The sequence below is a fragment of the Eucyclogobius newberryi genome, unplaced genomic scaffold (assembly GCF_026437365.1).
Source record: "Eucyclogobius newberryi isolate DKJ021-1_F unplaced genomic scaffold, fEucNew1.0.hap1 SCAF_178, whole genome shotgun sequence".
NCBI classification, from domain to species: domain Eukaryota; kingdom Metazoa; phylum Chordata; class Actinopteri; order Gobiiformes; family Gobiidae; genus Eucyclogobius; species Eucyclogobius newberryi.
In genome coordinates this window covers 110,015-128,962 of record NW_027315810.1, presented here as the reverse complement: position 1 = coordinate 128,962, position 18,948 = coordinate 110,015, and the positions used below count along the sequence as shown (strand labels likewise).

The 18,948-nt window shown below is 52.3% G+C and overlaps 1 protein-coding gene across 1 annotated transcript; it reads left to right on the top strand.

Annotated features, from left to right (window-relative positions):
* Positions 1-436: 436 nt before the first annotated feature.
* Positions 437-18,654, top strand: LOC140363699 (divergent protein kinase domain 1C-like). Its single transcript, XM_072450311.1, has 9 exons — positions 437-787; positions 8,772-8,975; positions 9,527-9,580; positions 9,664-9,839; positions 9,920-10,214; positions 11,578-11,742; positions 17,085-17,159; positions 18,339-18,414; positions 18,485-18,654. The coding sequence occupies exons 1-9, from the start codon at positions 437-439 to the stop codon at positions 18,652-18,654; spliced, it is 1,566 nt and encodes a 521-aa protein (XP_072306412.1).
* The last annotated feature ends 294 nt before the right edge of the window (positions 18,655-18,948 follow it).

Here is an 18,948-nt window from a genome sequence, read left to right as displayed (position 1 = left end):
TAAACCAGGACTAAACCAGGACTAAACCAGGACTAGACCAGGACTAAACTGCCTAAACCAGGTCTAAACCAGGTCTAAACCAGGACTAAACCAGGTCTAAACCAGGACTAAACCAGGTCTAAACCAGGTCTAAACCAGGACTAAACCAGGTCTAAACCAGGTCTAAACCAGGACTAAACCAGGTCTAAACCAGGTCTAAACCAGGACTAAACCAGGTCTAAACCAGGTCTAAACCAGGTCTAAACCAGGACTAAACCAGGACTAAACCAGGTCTAAACCAGGTCTAAACCAGGACTAAACCAGGACTAAACCAGGACTAAACTGCTTAAACCAGGGACATTTTTTTTCCAGTTATTTGACGAGAACAGCTAATATTTCTTCAGATACATACATTTTTGGAGAGTGTTTCTTTTGGGTTCTTGTGGTTTCCCTGGCGATGCTCGGCCCAGGCCCTGTTCCCGGCTCCTCGGCTGCTCCCGCTGCTGCTCCCGCTGCTGCTCCCGCTGCTGCTCCCGCTGCTGCTCCCGCTGCTGCTCCCGCTGCTGCTCCTGGGGCGTCCGTGCTGGGCCTGGGCTACAAGGCCCTGGGCTCCAGGGCCCTGGGCTCCAGGGGCCGCACTCTGCTCCGCTGGCTCAGATCCAGGCTCTTTTCTCGGGGAGGATCGCTGCTCTTCGCTCTGATCTGGTTCGGATCCTGGTTGGTCCTGAACGGCGTGGTCCTGGTCCACAGGAGGATCACGTCCGACTTCTGCTCCGAGCAGCACAGCCGAGAGATTCTGCACAACCTGGTGAGCCACAAACACCTCCACTGTCTCCATGAAAGAGAAGAAACACATTGAAAACAAGTGTTTACATTTATCACAAACAGAACATCTAAAGCCTTCTGAGGTCGATGTGAGCCAGTCAGTGTGTGTGAGGGGCGTGTCTAAAGCTAGTGTGTGTGAGGGGCGTGTCTAAAGCTAGTGTGTAAGGGGCGTGTCTAAAGCTAGTGTGTGTGAGGGGCGTGTCTAAAGCTAGTGTGTGTGAGGGGCGTGTTTAAAGCTAGTGTGTGTGAGGGGCGTGTTTAAAGCTAGTGTGTGTGAGGGGCGTGGCTAAAGCTAGTGTGTGTGAGGGGCGTGGCTAAAGCTAGTGTGTGTGAGGGGTGTGTCTAAAGCTAGTGTGTGTGAGGGACGTGGCTAAAGCTAGTGTGTGTGAGGGGCGTGGCTAAAGCTAGTGTGTGTGAGGGGCGTGGCTAAAGCTAGTGTGTGTGAGGGGCGTGGCTAAAGCTAGTGTGTGTGAGGGGTGTGACTAAAGCTAGTGTGTGTGAGGGGCGTGTCTAAAGCTAGTGTGTGTGAGGGGCGTGGCTAAAGCTAGCGTGTGTGAGGGGCGTGGCTAAAGCGAGTGCCATAAACAGGAAACAGCTGTTGCTAACGCGCTTTGCTAGCTTTGTGTTGCTAAGGCTCCACATAGTTAGGGTTAGTAGCATCAGAATCTCTCAGGTCCTAAAAATGGCTCATGAAGCTCCTCTGGGTTTTTAAAGGCCACTCAGCATTCACCTCATTCAGGTCTAAACTTTTTTACCTTGTGGTACCATCAAATAGGACTAAACCAGGACTAAACCAGGACTAAACCAGGTCAGAACGAGAGAATGAGATAAACGAGTCCAAACACGACGGAAGAAGAAAAACAAGAGATACTAAGTGTCAGAGTCGCTCCATTTAAGACCAAGAGACCGAGACCAGACCTGGCCCTGAACCAGGACTAAACCAGGACCACACAGGGACCAGGTCTAAACAGGGTCTAAACCAGGTCTAAACAAGGACTAAAAACCAGGACTTAACCAGGTCTGAACCAGGACTAAACCAGGTCTGAACCAGGACTAAACCAGGTCTAAACCAGGACTAAACCAGGTCTGAACCAGGACTAAACCAGGTCTAAACCAGGACTAAACCAGGTCTAAACATGGACTAAACCAGGTCTAAACCAGTGCATGTCTGATGATGTCATTTCTGGACTCGGGGGGAATGTTCCTGGAATGTGGTCCAGATAAACCGGACCTGACCCAGACCGCGGCAGAGGTCAGAGCCCCAGTGCGGCGTGGGTAATCTTCTGGGGCATCGTGGGTAATGCAGTCTTATCTCTGTCACCGTGGGAACCAGATAAGACTCAGCCACTTCCTGTTTGTGTCAGACATCCAAATAAGGCTTTGTTCAGATCCAGACCTGTTTAGTCCTGGTTTAGTCCTGGTTTAGTCCTGGTTTAGTCCTGGTTTAGTCCTGGTTTAGTCCTGGTTTAGTCCTAGTTTAGTCCTGGTCTAGTCCTGGTTTAGACCTGGTTTAATCCTGGTTTAGTCCTGGTCTAGTCCTGGTTTAGACCTGGTTTAATCCTGGTTTAGTCCTGGTTTAGTTCTGGTTTAGTTCTGGTTTAGTCCTGGTTTAGACCTGGTTTAATCCTGGTTTAGTCCTGGTTTAGTTCTGGTTTAGTTCTGGTTTAGTCCTGGTTTAGTCCTGGTTTAGTTCTGGTCTAGTCCTGATTTAGACCTGGTTTAGTCCTGGTTTAATTCTTTCTCACGTTAAACTTGTAAATTAAACCAGAATTCTTTGATTTCGCTCTGAGTCGTTCTGTTTCTTCAGGATTTCACGGTTTGTTTTTCTCGGTTTGGACAAAGGACAAAGTGAGTGGGAAGAACAAGTTTATCTTTCTTCACTGTGTCAGATGCCCTCCCAGCAACACAATCGCAGTATTATCAATAATCATATCAGATTAAAATGTGTGATTTTACTTTGGTCCTTGTTTTAGTCCTGGTTTAGACCTGGTTTAGACTTGGTTTAGACCTGGTTTAGGCCTGGTTTAGACCTGGTTTAGACCTGTTTTAGTCCTGGTTTGGACCTGGTTTAGATCTGATTTAGACATGGTTTGGACCTGGTTTAGTCCTGGTTTAGTCCTGGTTTAGACTTGGTTTAGACCTGGTTTAGGCCTGGTTTAGACCTGGTTTAGACCTGGTTTGGAACTGGTTTAGACCTGGTTTGGACCTGGTTTAGTCCTGGTTTAGACCTGGTTTGGACCTGGTTTAGTCCTGGTTTAGACCTGGTTTAGACCTGGTTTAGTCCTGGTTTAGACTTGGTTTAGACCTGGTTTAGGCCTGGTTTAGACCTGGTTTAGACCTGTTTTAGTCCTGGTTTGGACCTGGTTTAGATCTGGTTTAGACCTGGTTTGGACCTGGTTTAGTCCTGGTTTAGACCTGGTTTAGACCTGGTTTAGTCCTGGTTTAGACTTGGTTTAGACCTGGTTTAGGCCTGGTTTAGACTTGGTTTAGACCTGGTTTAGGCCTGGTTTAGACCTGGTTTAGACCTGTTTTAGTCCTGGTTTGGACCTGGTTTAGATCTGATTTAGACATGGTTTGGACCTGGTTTAGTCCTGGTTCTCTGGGTTTAAGTTTGGTCTGAATCTGGTCTTTGTCCTCTGCTGACAGCGATTAATGTCCGGGGTCCGGGGTCCGGGGTCCGGGGTCCGGTGTCCGGGTCCGGGGTCCGGGGTCCGGTGTCCGGGTCCGGGGTCCGGGGTCAGGTTTAGTCCAGTTTAAGTCCTGGATCAGGCTAAACTCGAGCTGGAGAGGCAAAATCAAGAATTAATTCTAAAAATCACACAAACGGGACAAAATGTGAGTGAAGCGTTTCACAAAGATCTTTATCTGAAACACCTGAAAATCACAATTTAAACATCTAAAGCAAAAACATGAACGTTTAGGACCATTTTCCTCTAGTTTAGTCCAAAATCCTCTGTAAATGTGTTTGTTTCAAACATGTGGACAAAATGAAAACTGCTCTGTCCATTTTTCACATTTAAACGTTCCAAACTCGTCCCTCGTCAGGTAATCACCGAGTCCCGCCCTCAGATAAAACCTGAGACCGGTTATAGTCCGGGTCTAAGTGATCCTGGGCTGGACCCGATGATAGACGGCTCCTCCCCCGCCACTTCCTGTTTCAAAGTCACATGATCCATCGCCATAGAGACAGCTCAGATCCAGCTCAGATCCAATGTCACTGAAGACCCTTTGTCCCAGACCAAGACCTGGTCCAGAGTCCAGACCAAGACCTGGTCCAGAGTCCAGAGTCCAGACCAAGACCTGGTCCAGAGTCCAGACCAAGACCTGGTCCAGAGTCCAGACCAAGATCTGGTCCAGAGTCCAGAGTCCAGACCAAGACCTGGTCCAGAGTCCAGACCAAGACCTGGTCCAGAGTCCAGAGTCCAGACCAAGACCTGGTCCAGAGTCCAGACCAAGACCTGGTCCAGAGTCCAGAGTCCAGACCAAGACCTGGTCCAGAGTCCAGACCAAGACCTGGTCCAGAGTCCAGAGTCCAGACCAAGACCTGGTCCAGAGTCCAGACCAAGACCTGGTCCAGAGTCCAGAGTCCAGACCAAGACCTGGTCCAGAGTCCAGACCAAGACCTGGTCCAGAGTCCAGAGTCCAGACCAAGACCTGGTCCAGAGTCCAGACCAAGACCAAGACCTGGTCCAGAGTCCAGAGTCCAGATCAAGACCTGGTCCAGAGTCCAGACCAAGACCTGTTCCAGAGTCCAGACCAAGACCTGGTCCAGAGTCCAGAGTCCAGACCAAGACCTGGTCCAGAGTCCAGACCAAGACCTGGTCCAGACCAAGACCAAGACCAAGACCTGGTCCAGACCAAGGCCTGGTCCAGACCAAGACCAAGACCAAGACCAAGACCAAGACCAAGACCAAGACCTGGTCCAGACCCAGACCCAGACCCAGACCCAGACCAAGACCAAGACCAAGACCAAGACCAAGACCAAGACCAAGACCAAGACCAAGACCTGGTCCAGATCAAGACCAAGACCTGGTCCAGATCAAGACCTGGTCCAGACCAAGACCTGGTCCAGACCAAGACCTGGTCCAGAATCCGGTGTTAGACCCGGGTCGAGGAGGCGTCAGACCCAGGTCGAGGGGGTGTCTGACCCGGGTCGAGGAGGCGTCAGACCCGGGTCGAGGGGGCGTCTGACCCGGGTCGAGGAGGCGTCAGACCCGGGTCGAGGGGGCGTCTGACCCGGGTCGAGGGGGCGTCTGACCCGGGTCGAGGGGGCGTCTGACCCGGGTCGAGGAGGCGTCAGACCCGGGTCGAGGGGGCGTCAGACCCGGGTCGAGGGGGCGTCAGACCCGGGTCGAGGGGGCGTCAGACCCGGGTCGAGGGGGCGTCTGACCCGGGTCGAGGGGGCGTCAGACCCGGGTCGAGGGGGCGTCTGACCCAATTCAATTGTCAATTTCAATAATTAATTTAAAGGCGGTATGGACGATTTTTCGGCGATTTGAGAACGCAAGCGGAAGTGCGCATGCCACTCCCCCGTGCTCATGCCACTCCCCCGTGCACATGCCACTCCCCCGTGCACATGCCACTCCCCCGTGCACATGCCACTCCCCCGTGCACATGCCCCTCCCCCGTGTGGATTGATACAACACACACGTGCGTTTGTTTATTAGCGCAACGGAGCGCATCACATCGCTCGTCTCCCGTAGATTTCTGTCCACTTCTGCGTCAGCTCGAACTGTCTTTCTCCGTCTTCATTTTGCCCCGTACACTGAGGGAACTATATTATGATAGATCCATGCGCTTAGGCACGTGGAAACGTGGGGACGAACCGCACGCAGCTGCAGGTGAGCGATTTTATGATTGATACGTGGCAGGACAAATGATTTATCCACGCCATGATGTCTGAACCTGGGTCTGGACCTGAGTCTGAGTCTGAGTCTGGGTCTGAACCTGGACCTGAGTCTGGACCTGAGTCTGGACCTGAGTCTGGACCTGAGTCTGAACCTGGGTCTGGACCTGAGTCTGGGTCTGAACCTGGACCTGAGTCTGGACCTGAGTCTGAACCTGGGTCTGGACCTGAGTCTGAACCTGAGTCTGAACCTGGACCTGAGTCTGGACCTGAGTCTGGACCTGAGTCTGGACCTGAGTCTGAACCTGGGTCTGGACCTGAGTCTGAGTCTGGGTCTGAACCTGGACCTGAGTCTGGACCTGAGTCTGAACCTGGGTCTGAGTCTGGACCTGAGTCTGAACCTGAGTCTGAACCTGGACCTGAGTCTGGACCTGAGTCTGGACCTGAGTCTGAACCTGGGTCTGGACCTGAGTCTGAACCTGGACCTGAGTCTGGACCTGAGTCTGGACCTGAGTCTGGACCTGAGTCTGAACCTGGACCTGAGTCTGGACCTGAGTCTGGATCTGAGTCTGAACCTGGGTCTGGACCTGAGTCTGGACCTGAGTCTGAACCTGGACCTGAGTCTGGACCTGAACCTGGACCTGAGTCTGAACCTGGACCTGAGTATGGACCTGAGTCTGGACCTGGGTCTGGACCTGAGTCTGAACCTGGACCTGAGTCTGAACCTGGACCTGAGTCTGGACCTGAGTCTGAACCTGGACCTGAGTCTGGACCTGAGTCTGGACCTGAGTCTGAACCTGGGTCTGGACCTGAGTCTGAACCTGGACCTGAGTCTGGACCTGAGTCTGAACCTGGGTCTGGACCTGGACCTGAGTCTGAACCTGAGTCTGGACCTGAGTCTGAACCTGGACCTGAACCTGAGTCTGAACCTGGACCTGAGTTTGAACCTGAGTCTGGACCTGAGTCTGAACCTGGACCTGACCTGGACCTGAGTCTGAACCTGGACCTGAGTCTGAACCTGAGTCTGAACCTGGACCTGAGTGTGGACCTGAGTCTGAACCTGGACCTGAACCTGGACCTGAACCTGGACCTGAGTCTGAACCTGGGTCTGGACCTGAGTCTGAACCTGGACCTGAGTCTGGACCTGAGTCTGGACCTGAGTCTGAATCTGGGTCTGGACCTGAGTCTGAACCTGGACCTGAGTCTGGACCTGAGTCTGGATCTGAGTCTGAACCTGGACCTGAGTCTGGGTCTGGACCTGGGTCTGGACCTGAGTCTGAACCTGAGTCTGGACCTGAGTCTGGTCCTGGACCTGAGTCTGAACCTGGACCTGAGTCTGGACCTGAGTCTGGACCTGAGTCTGGACCTGAGTCTGAACCTGGACCTGAGTCTGGACCTGAGTCTGAGTCTGGACCTGGGTCTGGACCTGAGTCTGAACCTGGACCTGAGTCTGAACCTGGACCTGAGTCTGGACCTGAGTCTGAGTCTGGACCTGGGTCTGGACCTGGGTCTGAACCTGGGTCTGGACCTGAGTCTGAACCTGGACCTGAGTCTGGACCTGAGTCTGGACCTGAGTCTGAACCTGGGTCTGGACCTGAGTCTGAACCTGGACCTGAGTCTGGACCTGAGTCTGAACCTGGGTCTGGACCTGGACCTGAGTCTGAACCTGAGTCTGGACCTGAGTCTGAACCTGGACCTGAACCTGAGTCTGAACCTGGACCTGAGTTTGAACCTGAGTCTGGACCTGAGTCTGAACCTGGACCTGACCTGGACCTGAGTCTGAACCTGGACCTGAGTCTGGACCTGAGTCTGAACCTGGACCTGAACCTGGACCTGAACCTGGACCTGAGTCTGAACCTGGGTCTGGACCTGAGTCTGAACCTGGACCTGAGTCTGGACCTGAGTCTGGACCTGAGTCTGAATCTGGGTCTGGACCTGAGTCTGAACCTGGACCTGAGTCTGGACCTGAGTCTGGATCTGAGTCTGAACCTGGACCTGAGTCTGGGTCTGGACCTGGGTCTGGACCTGAGTCTGAACCTGAGTCTGGACCTGAGTCTGGTCCTGGACCTGAGTCTGGACCTGAGTCTGGACCTGAGTCTGGACCTGAGTCTGAGTCTGGACCTGAGTCTGGACCTGAGTCTGGACCTGAGTCTGAACCTGGACCTGAGTCTGGACCTGAGTCTGAGTCTGGACCTGGGTCTGGACCTGAGTCTGAACCTGGACCTGAGTCTGAACCTGGACCTGAGTCTGGACCTGAGTCTGAGTCTGGACCTGGGTCTGGACCTGGGTCCGGACCTAGACCCGAGTCTTGTACAAATTTGTGTTAATCCTGTGTTGGAATGTGTCGAACAGGATTATCCTCCTAATCCCCTGTAATCCGGACCTGAGACTAGACCTGGTGTAGACCTGGTCTGGTCTCAGGTCTCAGGTCTCAGGTCTCAGGTCTCAGGTCTCTGGTCTCTGGTCTCTGGTCTCTGGTCTCTGGTCTCTGGTCTCTGGTCTCTGGTCTCTGGTCTCTGGTCTCTGGTCTCTGGTCTCAGGTCTCAGGTCTCTGGTCTCTGGTCTCTGGTCTCTGGTCTCTGGTCTCAGGTCTCAGGTCTCTGGTCTCTGGTCTCTGGTCTCTGGTCTCTGGTCTCTGGTCTCTGGTCTCTGGTCTCAGGTCTCTGGTCTCTGGTCTCTGGTCTCAGGTCTCTGGTCTCTGGTCTCAGGTCTCAGGTCTCAGGTCTGGTCTCAGGTCTCTGGTCTCTGGTCTCAGGTCTCAGGTCTCAGGTCTGGTCTCTGGTCTCTGGTCTCAGGTCTCTGGTCTCTGGTCTCTGGTCTCAGGTCTCTGGTCTCAGGTCTCTGGTCTCAGGTCTCTGGTCTCTGGTCTCAGGTCTCAGGTCTCAGGTCTCAGGTCTCAGGTCTGGTCTCTGGTCTCTGGTCTCAGGTCTCTGGTCTCTGGTCTCTGGTCTCTGGTCTCTGGTCTCAGGTCTCTGGTCTCAGGTCTCAGGTCTCAGGTCTCAGGTCTCAGGTCTGGTCTCTGGTCTCTGGTCTCAGGTCTCTGGTCTCTGGTCTCTGGTCTCTGGTCTCAGGTCTCTGGTCTCTGGTCTCAGGTCTCAGGTCTGGTCTCTTCTCTCTCCAGTGCCTGGACTTCTCGTCTGGTCTGGTCTCAGGTGATCTGTGTCTGGACCTGTGCGTTCAGAAAACACTTCGGTTTCACAAGTGTCTCTACTACGAGAACGGAAAGAAGGTTCTGGAGGCGCGATGGAGGAACCGACCCGTGATCCTCAAGTCCAAACACGAGAACTTCACCTTCTACGAACCCCTGTCCGCCCTGCAGGACCAGGTGAGGAGGGAGACCTGGTATAAAACCTGGTTTAGTCCTGGTTTAGACGTGGTTTAGACGTGCTTTAGACCTGGTTTAGACGTGTTTTAGACCTGGTTTAGACTTGGTTTAGTCCTGGTTTAGTCTTGGTTTAGACGTGCTTTAGACCTGGTTTAGACCTGGTTTAGTCCTGGTTCAGTCCTGGTTTAGACCTGGTTTAGTCCTGGTTTAGTCCTGGTTTAGGCCTGGTTTAATCCTGGTTTAGACCTGGTTTAGTCCTGGTTTAGTCCTGGTTTAGACCTGGTTTAGTCCTGGTTTAGTCCTGGTTTAGGCCTGGTTTAATCCTGGTTTAGACCTGGTTTAGACCTGGTTTAGACATGGTTTAGTCCTGGTTTAGACCTGGTTTAGACCTGGTTTAGACCTGGTTTAGACCTGGTTTAGACCCGGTTTAGTCCTGGTTTAGTCTTGGTTTAGACGTGCTTTAGACCTGGTTTAGTCCTGGTTTAGTCCTGGTTTAGTCTTGGTTTAGACCTGCTTTAGACCTGGTTTAGACCTGGTTTATTTGCTTGCAGAACGCAGCTGAAGAACTCTCTCCTCTGGACGTGGTCTACTACGCGACTCTGGAGGTGAGAGCGTTGGTCCAGAAGGTTGTGGGTTGGACTCCTGGCCTCTGAGTATGTGGCAGAGTGGTTAGCCTGCTCTCTTTCAGGTCCGGAGCTCCTTGGGTCTGGTGGAGGACGAGGACGAGGACCTCAGTGATGGTCTGAGTAATGCGTCTCTGTGGAGAGTTTGGGACCAGAGGGCGGATCGTAACCGGACTTACTCCAGAGCGGACCTGTCCTCGCTCTGGGCTCTTCTGCAGCAGGAGGAGTACACATTTCTACGGTAACGCACCACCTCTGGATTGCCACCTGATGATGTCACGAGGTGGAGCAGAGAGTTTTCACGTTGTCCCTCTGTCTCAGTCTTCTCCAGGACTTGTCTCCTCACGTGGCTCGAGTTCTCGGTTCCTGTGGACACTTCTACGCCGTGGAGTTCCTGTCCGCGGGACACGCCTGGGACCAGAACCTCTTCTCATTGGCCGAGCCTCCTCAGGCCGCGCTCCCGTTGGCCGGCGTGGGGGGGCGGGGCTGTGGGCGGGACCACAGGATCGCCCTCAGCTTCCTGGAGCTGGTGTGGCACTTCGAGCACGACTTCAGACACGTCCTGCACCTCTGCGACGTCAAACCAGAGAACTTTGGCATCAGAGAAGATCTCACGGTAAGAGCCCACCAAATAGAACCTTGAGGAACTTTACGAGAACCTTTAGGAACTTTACGAGAACCTTTAGGAACTGGAGTTTTACAAGAACCTTTAGGAACTGGAGCTTTACAAGAACCTTTAGGAACTGGAGTTTTACAGGAACCTTTAGGACCTGGAGTTTTACAAGAACCTTTAGGACCTGGAGTTTTACGAGAAGGTTTCAGAGCTTTGTCTTAATCTAAAAGAAAGAAAACATTTTTTTTGTTGAAATAAGAACAAATAAAGAAAATTTAAATCTTGTTCTGGAGCTAAACTCTCTCAAAGTGACTCGTTTCTCTGGTTCTCAGGTCTCTGGTTCTCTGGTTCTCAGATCTCTGGTTCTCAGGTCTCTGGTTCTCTGGTTCTCAGGTCTCTGGTTCTCTGGTTCTCAGGTCTCTGGTTCTCAGGTCTCTGGTTCTCAGGTCTCTGGTTCTCTGGTTCTCAGGTCTCTGGTTCTCTGGTTCTCAGGTCTCTGGTTCTCAGGTCTCTGGTTCTCAGGTCTCTGGTTCTCAGGTCTCTGGTTCTCTGGTTCTCAGGTCTCTGGTTCTCAGGTCTCTGGTTCTCTGGTTCTCAGGTCTCTGGTTCTCAGGTCTCTGGTTCTCTGGTTCTCAGGTCTCTGGTTCTCTGGTTCTCAGGTCTCTGACTCTCAGGTCTCTGGTTCTCAGGTCTCTGGTTCTCAGGTCTCTGGTTCTCTGGTTCTCAGGTCTCTGGTTCTTTGGTTTTCTGGTTCTCAAGTATCTGGTTCTCAGGTCTCTGGTTCTCAGGACTCTGGTTCTCAGGTCTCTGGTTCTTTGGTTCTCAGGTCTCTGGTTCTCTGGTTCTCAGGTCTCTGGTTCTCAGGTTCTCAGGTCTCTGGTTCTCAGGTCTCTGGTTCTCTGGTTCTCAGGTCTCTGGTTCTCAGGTCTCTGGTTCTCTGGTTCTCAGGTCTCTGGTTCTCAGGTCTCTGGTTCTCAGGTCTCTGGTTCTCTGGTTCTCAGGTATCTGGTTCTCAGGTCTCTGGTTCTCAGGTCTCTGGTTCTCAGGTCTCTGGTTCTCAGGTCTCTGGTTCTCTGGTTCTCAGGTCTCTGGTTCTCAGGTCTCTGGTTCTCAGGTCTCTGGTTCTCAGGTCTCTGGTTCTCTGGTTCTCTGGTTCTCTGGTTCTCAGGTCTCTGGTTCTCAGGTATCTGGTTCTCAGGTCTCTGGTTCTCAGGTCTCTGGTTCTCAGGTCTCTGGTTCTCTGGTTCTCAGGTCTCTGGTTCTCAGGCCTCTGGTTCTCTGGTTCTCAGGTCTCTGGTTCTCTGGTTCTCTGGTTCTCAGGTCTCTGGTTCTCTGGTTCTCTGTTCTCTGGTTCTCTGGTTCTCAGGTGGTGGCTCTGGACGTGGACATGGCGTTCTTTGAGCCCAAACTTCAGGATCTTCTGGAGCAGAACTGCAGCTCTGATGACGACTGCTCCTTCTTCGACTGCTGGTCCCGCTGTGACCCACACACGCTGCGGTGCGCCCCCTACAGGAGCAACAGCAACCTGCAGGTGAGCCCCGCCCCCAGCCCCGCCCCCTACAGGAGCAACAGCAACCTGCAGGTGAGCCCCGCCCCCAGCCCCGCCCCCTACAGGAGCAACAGCAACCTGCAGGTGAGCCCCGCCCCCAGCCCCGCCCCCTACAGGAGCAACAGCAACCTGCAGGTGAGCCCCGCCCCCAGCCCCGCCCCCTACAGGAGCAACAGCAACCTGCAGGTGAGCCCTGCCCCCAATAGGAGCAACAGCAACCTGCAGGTGAGCCCCGCCCCCAGCCCCGCCACCTACAGGAGCAACAGCAACCTGCAGGTGAGCCCCGCCCCCTACAGGAGCAACAGCAACCTGCAGGTGAGCCCCGCCCCCTACAGGAGCAACAGCAACCTGCAGGTGAGCCCCGCCCCCAGCCCCGCCACCTACAGGAGCAACAGCAACCTGCAGGTGAGCTCCGCCCCCAGCCCCGCCCCCTACAGGAGCAACAGCAACCTGCAGGTGAGCCCCGCCCCCAGCCCCGCCCCCTACAGGAGCAACAGCAACCTGCAGGTGAGCCCCGCCCCCAGCCCCGCCCCCTACAGGAGCAACAGCAACCTGCAAGTGAGCCCTGCCCCCAGCCCCGCCCCCTACAGGAGCAACAGCAACCTGCAGGTGAGCCCCGCCCCCAGCCCCGCCCCCTACAGGAGCAACAGCAACCTGCAGGTGAGCCCCGCCCCCAATAGGAGCAACAGCAACCTGCAGGTGAGCCCCGCCCCCAGCCCCGCCCCCTACAGGAGTAACAGCAACCTGCAGGTGAGCCCCACCCCCTACAGGAGCAACAGCAACCTGCAGGTGAGCCCCGCCCCCAGCCCCGCCCCCTACAGGAGTAACAGCAACCTGCAGGTGAGCCCCGCCCCCTACAGGAGCAACAGCAACCTGCAGGTGAGCCCCGCCCCCAGCCCCGCCCCCTACAGGAGCAACAGCAACCTGCAGGTGAGCCCCGCCCCCAATAGGAGCAACAGCAACCTGCAGGTGAGCCCCGCCCCCTACAGGAGCAACAGCAACCTGCAGGTGAGCCCCGCCCCCAGCCCCCCCCCCTACAGGAGCAACAGCAACCTGCAGGTGAGCCCCGCCCCCAGCCCCGCCCCCTACAGGAGCAACAGCAACCTGCAGGTGAGCCCCGCCCCCTACAGGAGCAACAGCAACCTGCAGGTGAGCCCCGCCCCCAGCCCCGCCCCCTACAGGAGCAACAGCAACCTGCAGGTGAGCCCCGCCCCCAGCCCCGCCACCTACAGGAGCAACAGCAACCTGCAGGTGAGCCCCGCCCCCAGCCCCGCCCCCTACAGGAGCAACAGCAACCTGCAGGTGAGCCCCGCCCCCTACAGGAGCAACAGCAACCTGCAGGTGAGCCCCGCCCCCAGCCCCGCCACCTACAGGAGCAACAGCAACCTGCAGGTGAGCTCCGCCCCCAGCCCCGCCCCCTACAGGAGCAACAGCAACCTGCAGGTGAGCCCCGCCCCCAGCCCCGCCCCCTACAGGAGCAACAGCAACCTGCAGGTGAGCCCCGCCCCCAGCCCCGCCACCTACAGGAGCAACAGCAACCTGCAGGTGAGCCCCGCCCCCAATAGGAGCAACAGCAACCTGCAGGTGAGCCCCGCCCCCAATAGGAGCAACAGCAACCTGCAGGTGAGCCCCGCCCCCAATAGGAGCAACAGCAACCTGCAGGTGAGCCCCGCCCCCAATAGGAGCAACAGCAACCTGCAGGTGAGCCCCGCCCCCAATAGGAGCAACAGCAACCTGCAGGTGAGAAGAAAAAGTTGAACAGCTCTGAAGTATCTGGACCCAGACTGGCCCCGGGGCCCATCGCCTCCGTTTGGACTTGTAAAGTTAATGCACCAAAGACACTTTCTCCACCTGTTCTGTCATTGCACCAAGAGAACAAGCAACACCAGGAAACACAACCTCCTCTGACCGTGTGCGCTGGACGCCTCGAGGCCTCGGGAATCTAACTCCTGCGTCGGGTGTGATTTGGACGCGGCGGTGTGAGCGCTCTGTAAGAAGCACCAGAAAATGACATGGCCCAAGACCTCGCTTAGACTAAGACTTATGGTCAGAGAGGGTTTAGGACAACCAAAGGGATAGTCCCGGGCCCGGCCCTGGCCAAGGGGCCCCTGTCCTGGTCCTGCTTTGATCTTGTGTTTTTTCTTAATCGTTTGAAGCTAAAATGAGGCAAAAGAATGTGGAATTTTCCAGATAAAATCGGGCGATTTCAGGCTCATGTTTCATTTGAAGCGACGAGTTTCAGATCAACCGAAAACAGAAAACTTCAGCACGTGTTTTCCACGGGAGGAAACACGGATCATTCACAGCGTTTAATCATCATAAATATAATGTCACGTTTGTGGAGTTTATCTTCCAACAGATCAAATAAATCTACTTTTATTTTACATTTTAGCGACAAAAGTTTGAGTTTTACGTCGTCGCTTCTTCGTTTGTGACATTTAAACGACACAAAATGAGGCAAAAGAATGTGGAATATTTCAGATCAAAACTCCTAAACTAGAGGTTATACAGAATATTATCTTCATTAAATCATAATAATAATACATTATTATTAAATCATAATAATAATAATTGAATCATAATAATAATAAAATCATAATAATAATAAATTATTATTAAATCATAATAATAATAATACAATAATAATAATAATAAATTATTATTGAATCATAATAATAATAATTAAATCGTAATAATAATAATAAAATCATAATAATAATTAAATCATAATCATAATAATTAAATAATAATAATAATAATTGATTCATAATAATAATCATAATTGGATTGGTCAGTTCTTCTCGTCAATAACAAACAGTATTTAGTAGTGGAAAAAATAATAGATGAACAAATACTTTAAACCGTTGTGATAATAATCGTTTTAATTATTAATTTAAAACATTTACATTTGGAGTAAAAAATGATTAAAATTTTAAAGAAAAATAAATAATAAATAAATTACATCCTCTAGTTATTTATTAATTATATTTATAACAAAAATATACTTCTTTTATTCAGGAATAAATAAATGTAGAGCAGACCGGACAAACCCATTAAAATGTGAAGTGCAATAGTTTTTTCAATATTTATTTAATCAAGTCTACTTTTAGTCTCAATAAATATATAAAGATATATAGATATATATTATTAAAAATAATAATAATATATGTAAATGTCTTTGAACTAAAGCTGGTCATGTGACTCAAATAGTTTTCTCATATTGACGAATCATGATTTTTAATTTAGATTTATTTTGTCATAGAAACAGTAAACATGACTTCATTATGATTCTTTTTCCATTGAAGACGCTGCAGGTGAAACAGCTCCGTCACATTCATTGTGTTTTCCACAGAAATAAAGACTTTTCTGAGTAAAAACGTTTGAATGTGACACAGACACAAAGCACTTTAAATGTCTTCATTTTGTCACGTTTGACACAAACACATTTACAGAGGATTTTGGACTAAACTAGATGAAAATGGTCCTAAACATTTGTGTTTTTCATTTAGATGTGTTTAAAGTGTAAAAAATGAGGCTCAGAACCTTGTGTGGGAGGAGCGTGTCTCTGTGGGAGGAGCACTTTATAATACATCAATATAATAAGTCATAAAATGTACTCACCAGTCTTTAAATGAAACCCGGAGCTCACATTGAACCAGACGTGGAAGATTCTGAAAAAAGTAAATTACATTTATTATCATTTATTTGATTTATTATTTAAAGTATTTTGAACTTCCAGAGTACAAATGTCCGTTTGTCTCGTTCTGTTAAAAGAATGGGGGAAAAAACACTATTTTCTAACCTCAAAACATGATCTGAGCTTTACAAAAGTGTTAAAGTGTGTAATATATCTGCAGAGAGAAGTATAAACCTTTGAAGAGTTTATACTTTTATTACTTTATTTCATGCGCACGCTCACAGGAAACGCACTGGAACATGAATAAAACACGGCCCGCTCGCCCGAGACTCTCCCGGGCAAGAACAAAGGCCCCGGACCAATCGGCTGTCAGCGCCTCAGCCTTCTGGACCAATCGGCAACAAAGAGCGGACGAGACAGACGACGAGAGACGAGCCAATCGCCTTTGAGCGAAAGAGAAAACGTCCGTGAAGCGGCGACGAGCGTTTGATTCAACAGTTTAGTCATTCCAGTGTGTGTGAGGGGCGTGGCTAAAGCTAGTGTGTGAGGGGCGTGGCTAAAGCTAGTGTGTGTGTGAGGGGCGTGGCTAAAGCTAGTGTGTGTGAGGGGCGTGGCTAAAGCTAGTGTGTGTGAGGGGTGTGTTTAAAGCTAGTGTGTGTGAGGGGCGTGGCTAAAGCTAGTGTGTGTGTGAGGGGCGTGGCTAAAGCTAGTGCGTGTGAGGGGTGTGTCTAAAGCTAGTGTGTGTGAGGGGCGTGTCTAAAGCTAGTGTGTGTGAGGGACGTGGCTAAAGCTAGTGTGTGTGAGGGGCGTGGCTAAAGCTAGTGTGTGAGGGGCGTGTCTAAAGCTAGTGTGTGTGAGGGGCGTGACTAAAGCTAGTGTGTGTGAGGGGCGTGGCTAAAGCTAGTGTGTGTGAGGGGCGTGACTAAAGCTAGTGTGTGAGGGGCGTGTCTAAAGCTAGTCTGTGTGAGGGGCGTGGCTAAAGGTATTGTGTGAGGGGCGTGGCTAAAGCTAGTGCGTGTGAGGGGCGTGTCTAAAGCTAGTGTGTGTGTGAGGGGCGTGTCTAAAGCTAGTGTGTGTGAGGGGCGTGGCTAAAGCTAGTATGTGAGGGGCGTGGCTAAAGCTAGTGTGTGTGTGAGGGGCGTGGCTAAAGCTAGTGTGTGTGAGGGGCGTGGCTGAAGCTAGTGTGTGTGAGGGGCGTGGCTAAAGCTAGTGTGTGTGAGGGGCGTGGCTAAAGCTAGTGTGTGTGTGAGGGGCGTGTCTAAAGCTTGTGTGTGTGTGAGGGGCGTGGCTAAAGCTAGTGTGTGTGTGAGGGGCGTGGCTAAAGCTAGTGTGTGTGTGAGGGGCGTGGCTAAAGCTAGTGTGTGTGTGAGGGGTGTGGCGTTTGAACCTCTCTTTATGTCAGGCTAATGCTAATGCTAACGTCAGACGCTTTATGACCTGGAAATATCAGATTGTGGCTCTTGACACAGCGAGTGCCATAAACAGGAAACAGCTGTTGCTAACGTGCTACGCTAGCTTTGTGTTGCTAAGGCTCCACATAGTCGTTAGCATCTGGAAACACGGAGCTTTAGCACCAGATCGAGTCAGAGTTTGGACAGAGGGCGGATTATTTTCTTTGTCTCGTGTTTTTCTTTGTCTCGTGTTTTTCTGATTGTAGAAAGTTATAATAAATCACGTTGTGTTTCAGGCGATCTGCGAGAAGATCTTCAGACCCTGGTTCTCTCCGTCTCTCCTCGGGGCCAAAGCAGCGCTGCCCCTGCAGGTGAGAGGAGTGTACTACAGTCTGACAGAGCCCCCTGCAGGTGAGAGGAGTGCACTACAGTCTGACAGAGCCCCCTGCAGGTGAGAGGAGTGTACTACAGTCTGACAGAGCCCCCTGCAGGTGAGAGGAGTGCACTACAGTCTGACAGAGCCCCCTGCAGGTGAGAGGAGTGTACTACAGTCTGACAGAGCCCCCTGCAGGTGAGAGGAGTGCACTACAGTCTGACAGAGCCCCCTGCAGGTGAGAGGAGTGTACTACAGTCTGACAGAGCCCCCTGCAGGTGAGAGGAGTGTACTACAGTCTGACAGAGCCCCCTGCAGGTGAGAGGAGTGTACTACAGTCTAACAGAGCCCCCTGCAGGTGAGAGGAGTGTACTACAGTCTGACAGAGCCCCCTGCAGGTGAGAGGAGTGCACTACAGTCTGACAGAGCCCCCTGCAGGTGAGAGGAGTGCACTACAGTCTGACAGAGCCCCCTGCAGGTGAGAGGAGTGCACTACAGTCTGACAGAGCCCCCTGCAGGTGAGAGGAGTGTACTACAGTCTGACAGAGCCCCCTGCAGGTGAGAGGAGTGTACTACAGTCTAACAGAGCCCCCTGCAGGTGAGAGGAGTGTACTACAGTCTGACAGAGCCCCCTGCAGGTGAGAGGAGTGTACTACAGTCTGACAGAGCCCCCTGCAGGTGAGAGGAGTGCACTACAGTCTAACAGAGCCCCCTGCAGGTGAGAGGAGTGTACTACAGTCTGACAGAGCCCCCTGCAGGTGAGAGGAGTGCACTACAGTCCGACAGAGCCCCCTGCAGGTGAGAGGAGTGTACTACAGTCCGACAGAGCCCCCTGCAGGTGAGAGGAGTGTACTACAGTCTGACAGAGCCCCCTGCAGGTGAGAGGAGTGCACTACAGTCTGACAGAGCCCCCTGCAGGTGAGAGGAGTGCACTACAGTCCGACAGAGCCCCCTGCAGGTGAGAGGAGTGTACTACAGTCTGACAGAGCCCCCTGCAGGTGAGAGGAGTGCACTACAGTCTGACAGAGCCCCCTGCAGGTGAGAGGAGTGCACTACAGTCTGATGTCACTGGTCAGTCCGTGCTTGCCTTGACCGCCCTGACCACACGACACCGACTCATTGTTTTTTGACATTTTGATGAATAACGTCACTGTTATAAAAGAGTTCTGTGTTTCAGGTGGAGCTGCAGAGAGCTGTGCAGGAGTGTTCCGAGACCCACCCAGGCCCAGGCCCAGGCCCAGAACCAGAACCAGGTCCAGACCAGACCGTCATCAGAATGTTCCATTTTAGAACCTGAGTTTGTGACTGATCCTGGTTTTTCAGGAGGAAACGTGCACCAGCGCCTCGTGCACCAGCGCCTCGTGCACCAGCGCCTCGTGCACCAGCGCCTTGTGCACGCTCTCACGCGGCTCGTGGAGGAGGGCGGGGCTTCAGCTGAGCGTGGCGGCGGGGCATGGGAGGACAGCCACGCCCACACAGCTCTGAACTTTTGAAAAAGTAGAAGAACCAGGACGAGCTCTGGACCTGGTCATGGACTGAGCTGGACCTTGTTGCTGTGAGAGGAAGTGCTAACGACTCTGCCAGCTGTGGCTGCTTTTTAAACTCGACTGAATGTTAAGATTGAACTGAATCAAACGTGATGTAAAAAATATTATTTTATACAAACTTCACTGCCTCAAATGCTTTGGTTCAAACTGGAAAGAGTTTTTTGTGTAAGTGAATGTAAAGATGTGACCGCCCGCTAGGCCCCGCCCGCACACCTGCACCCAGCTTCATGCCCCACCCAC